Source organism: Sinocyclocheilus anshuiensis, unplaced genomic scaffold, assembly GCF_001515605.1.
Source record: "Sinocyclocheilus anshuiensis isolate Anshui unplaced genomic scaffold, SAMN03320099.WGS_v1.1 scaffold487, whole genome shotgun sequence".
Lineage (NCBI taxonomy): Eukaryota > Metazoa > Chordata > Actinopteri > Cypriniformes > Cyprinidae > Sinocyclocheilus > Sinocyclocheilus anshuiensis.
In genome coordinates this window covers 611,019-615,583 of record NW_015548240.1, presented here as the reverse complement: position 1 = coordinate 615,583, position 4,565 = coordinate 611,019, and the positions used below count along the sequence as shown (strand labels likewise).

The following is a 4,565-nucleotide window of genomic DNA, read 5'->3' as shown; positions in this document are numbered from 1 at the left end:
CAAAGTTGCCCATCTGTGCCCTAGATGTTGGAACTGTATCAATTCAGACATACAGCCGCTCAGTTATTTTTATAGTCAGTCCATTAAACTCCAAAACTGTCCTTTTAGGTTGTTTTGAGAATGTTCTGTAGGCTACTAATAAAAAAAGGACCTCTGTATATTTGTTTGTTGCAAATTTACAGACAATGCAATTGAAATGTTTAGATTGGCTTTACATTTCTGTCCACTGACAACAAATTTTTCCTTCTGAATTAGCATAACTGCACAAATTTTATACTTAAAATCTTTGAAAAATTACATTAGTTATACTTTCATTTCCTTCAATAAAAAGGAAATTGAGTACGACAGTGTAAAAGGTGTGTGGATTAGTAATCTGGCCCCTTGGTATAAAGGAGAAAAAATGCTGGCCCTCGTCACTATCAAAGTTGCCCATCTGTGCCCTAGATGTTGGAACTGTATCAATTCAGACATACAGCCGCTCAGTTATTTTTATAGTCAGTCCATTAAACTCCAAAATAGACAGTTGTTTGATACAGAAACTCTCTTAAGAAGGTGATCTATACTTTTTCCAGAAATCAAGTTTAAAATCAAAATTCACTTTTGTTCACCAAGTCCAAGCTTAAATTTCTAAAATATGATAGTGTTAAGCTCAAACTGTACACGTCTGGTCTTGGACTCCTGTGCAAACTATGAAGCAGCATCACCTAGTGGACTAGCACAGAGACTGAATTTTAAAAAATTTAAGTGACTAATGCACAATGAGGACAAACAAGTTTTTATAGCAATTCAGAGGTAACAGTTAAAGTTAAAAGGTAGATATTAAGCTTTGGTGTTTCTAACCAATGCAGAGGCACACTAATCAAACTGAGCACACTAGAAATAACACTTCAAACATCTTTCTCTGCCAAATACCAATATACTTTATTCCAGAGTGTATATACAGACCTAACCTGTTGAATCACCATAAAGACTCAAAAACAAAAATTACCAGGCGAGTTTGAGAAACAAAGCCCACATACATTTCTCTACGAAGTACTCCAGGATTTATATTGATCAAATAAAAATAGAAATCAAAACAAGACATTGTGAAAAATCTAATCTTAACCCATTCCATTACCACTTAAACCCACCCAGTTCCTCAAAATAAGAAATAAATCAAAACATCTTCATACACACACACACTCATCCATTCAACTCACAGTAAGTAATTTACACTAAAGTAGCACAATGACATATGCCATATTAAAAAAAAAGTCAGTCTCGCTCATCCACACACATTCATAATTAGTTTCAGTGCTGACTCTCTGCAGAAGCAGATCGGGAGCGGCTCTGTTTCCTCTGAGGAGTAGGAGAGCGAGAAGGAGACCGGTTGCTGGTACTCTTCTTCTCTGGGGTGCGACTGGCTGAGCGACTGCGAGAGCGCTTGCTTCCACGCTCAGGGGTGCGACTCCGACTGGGTGATCGGGAACGGGAGCTGCTCCTGCTGCGGGAACGACTCCTACTACGACTGCGGAGAGAAAGAAAAACAGGTTAAGATTGTGTCAGGGTTTCTGCAGGGTTTATGAAGGTAAGCGCAAGAATAAGTAAATTAAAAGGGAACGTAATGTTCTTTAAATTTAACTGATGAAGGAACGCACAATAATTGTATTAAGCAACACTAACTTTGAAAATACAACTTCCAACCAATTTTTAAATTTTACATAAAGCCTAAGACAGGTTTGGATATTTATAATGGAAAACAAATTTAGGGGGAGGATATTCATGTTTTGCAATGCATAAACATTCAATATCACGACTCAATGAAGACGACTTTCTGCTTTGATTTAGGGCCTTTTTAAGGCTTAAAATTGTGGTAGGATGAATTCATTTTAAGGCCTAAAGAAACCTTGTGTGAGAACTGAGATTGTCTGGTACGTACTCCCTCTTGCGATCCTCGTATAGCTTGAGTTTGCGTCCATTCAGATCTGTTCCATCCAGCTTGTCTATGGCATTCTTCATATCACTGTGTGAAGCAAACTCCACCACCCTGTAAAACAAATCAGGACAACTCGTTTACAACCATGTAACAGTTAGAGCACAGTCTTATGCGTACATGCACAAGATCTTACCCCTCATTCTTCTTGGTCCTGTGTGCATCCACAAAGGTCACTTCTCCCACCTTCCTCATCAAGTCCTTCAGATCCTGCAGAAAGCACAGAAAGCACTTAATGACACGCTTTCAGAGAAACCCAAAAGCACTGAGTCACACACTGCACTTTGGCACCCACACATTAAGAACACACACTGCATTCTGCAGCATCTGCTCTAAAGTGTGCACTGGTGCACCTGTAGAAAGCTCCCTCAACAGATGTCATCTTACCGGATGTTTGTCCCAGTTATAAAACTACCGGAGTTTTCGGCAACACAAATCTCATTTAGATTGTGTAAAACAGCAGGAAGCAAAGCCCTCAGATGGAGACACGCCTGACTACAGCTAGTTCCTGAGAACAGGTTCTCATTTTGTTAATTAGATTTTGTGCAAGTCTCAAAACTTCCTACCGGCAATCTTTCTCCTTTTACAACTAACTCCAGATTTAAAATGACAGAACCCTCTTTACCGTGTGACTATCCAGTGTGATGAGCTACTTACCGTTCCAAACCACAGAAGGCATTAGCAAAGAGCCACTTGTCCAAATAGCAAACGGAAGCAATGAAGCGTTAAAACGACCTCGGACTCGACCCATCCGGCCTCCGTAAGAACGGACCCCACCAGAGAGAGAGGATGGGGGAGGGGCCAAAACCCTGCACCCCCTCCCCGCTTCAGCACCAACAGAATAAGACCCAAACAGCAGATGGGGGGGATGGAGCAGATCTGACATCACAGACCCTCCAGAGAGCGGCTACCCAGCTCCTCTAAGGCTATCCTGTGCTACGGATCTGTCTGGTGCTACGGACCCAGCCAAGACTTAGACCGGCAGACACTGCGTGTCGGGTGAGGCACCACAGGGACACTATTCAGAACACAACCAGGGGAGGGCGCTATGCACCTCGGAGGCTGTGCATGCAACTCCAATTAAAGAATACCAGAGCACAGCTGTTAAAGAAAAGGTTTGAAAAACATGGGTCTGGGTTAGAGAACCTTTCAACATTAAAATCATCATTTTTACTTATGTAAGGTTTGGCTGAGGTGAAGAGGAAAAAAACACTTCCAGTTTAACAGTAATAAAGATAACTAATTGTTTGTGTGCTTGTACAGATGTCAAATGCTAAAGTAGTGCAGGGATGAATCGCTACAACAGAAGGCTGCTACGCCGCTCTGCTGCTACAGCTCTGGACGCTCACCTGCCAGCTGATACGAGAGGAGAGATTGTCCACAATGATTCTGTGCTCTGTGCGCACGGGTGGTCCATACCTGAGAAGGACAGAGGTTAACTCATTTGAATTATAATCATAATAACAAATGGCGTATGATTGCTCTCACAATTCTTGCGTACCTGGAACCCCCACTGTGAGATTTACGGTAGCCTCCAAAGCGTGGAGAGAAACGTCCTCCCATTCCTGGGCCGCCGCCTCTTCCTCGGCGAGAGCGGGCATGTTCAATTGTCACCCTGGGGTTAAGAGAAAAATCATTAAAGCCATGATGAAATTCAAATAGTGTATTGTGTCGTACATGCGAGTATAAAAGATTGAAAAAGAAATATAGGCCAGGGACTTTCTATGCATCGGTTGTTGATTGCATTTTGAGATGGAGCGTTGCACTCAAAAGTGGAGGCGAATGAATTTGAGCTTGTGGGGACAGGGTTTAAGTGTCTTTTTTTTTTTAAATAATGCACATGCATATTGTTCAAAATAAGAGTGCAGCAGCGGTGACACCAAATCCTAGGAGTCTACTTAATTCACCATGTGTTCCTTTAAGGTTTTCCTATAAAGTTTTATAATTGGGTAAACATGCCTTGAAATACATAAAAACAAACTACTTCAACTGAATAATGCTGCAGTTTTAGTATGGGTGTGTGTAATTTAACATATGAGTAAAATTTCTACTCAATTTATATTAACCACAAACCTTGTTTCACTTTTTAAAAAACCTGACAAGAACCTACTGAAAAATCTCTAAGGAAGTTATGACAGTACAAGAGTACAAGACCTCTAAGATGCATTTACAAAATAGGGTGCATTTTCATTTCATGCTGACTTATACAATATGAAACGAGCCTAATCATCTACATTAGACAGATGGTGTAAGCAGCTCTGGATTCAGTCTCACCTCTCACTGCACAGCTCTTTTCCATTCAGCTCATACACTGCATCATCTGCATCCCTGTGGTCGTCAAACTCCTGTGAAAATCAGACAGCAGGGGGCAGTGACATGTAGATTTCACCATCACCTCACACATAAAAGACCCTCAGGAAAGTGCCAATACTCACCACAAAGCCAAACCCGTTTTTCAGGTTTATCTCCCGAATGTGTCCATAGCCTTTAAAGAATTTCTCCACGTCTCTTTCACGAGCATGAGGGCTCAGACGGCCGATGAACACACGACATCCACTCATGGTGATATAAGATTCAGGGAAATCTAGGGAAA

The 4,565-nt window shown here is 41.3% G+C and overlaps 1 protein-coding gene across 2 annotated transcripts in view; it reads right to left on the bottom strand.

Annotated features, from left to right (window-relative positions):
- Nucleotides 1-896: 896 nt before the first annotated feature.
- LOC107654954 (serine/arginine-rich splicing factor 5-like) overlaps nucleotides 897-4,565 on the bottom strand; it is a 4,802-nt gene continuing 1,133 nt past the window's right edge. Inside the window, exons 2-8 of one of the 2 annotated variants that reach the window (XM_016442293.1) lie at nucleotides 4,408-4,556; nucleotides 4,247-4,317; nucleotides 3,474-3,587; nucleotides 3,322-3,391; nucleotides 2,109-2,182; nucleotides 1,886-2,026; nucleotides 897-1,507 (exon numbers count right to left, since the gene is read on the bottom strand). In XM_016442293.1, the coding sequence (XP_016297779.1) occupies nucleotides 1,291-1,507; nucleotides 1,886-2,026; nucleotides 2,109-2,182; nucleotides 3,322-3,391; nucleotides 3,474-3,587; nucleotides 4,247-4,317; nucleotides 4,408-4,533 (813 nt within the window). In that variant the 5' untranslated portion in view covers nucleotides 4,534-4,556 and the 3' untranslated portion in view covers nucleotides 897-1,290. The remainder of the gene's footprint in view (nucleotides 1,508-1,885; nucleotides 2,027-2,108; nucleotides 2,183-3,321; nucleotides 3,392-3,473; nucleotides 3,588-4,246; nucleotides 4,318-4,407; nucleotides 4,557-4,565) is intronic. The other variant, XM_016442295.1, reaches the window with a different exon arrangement.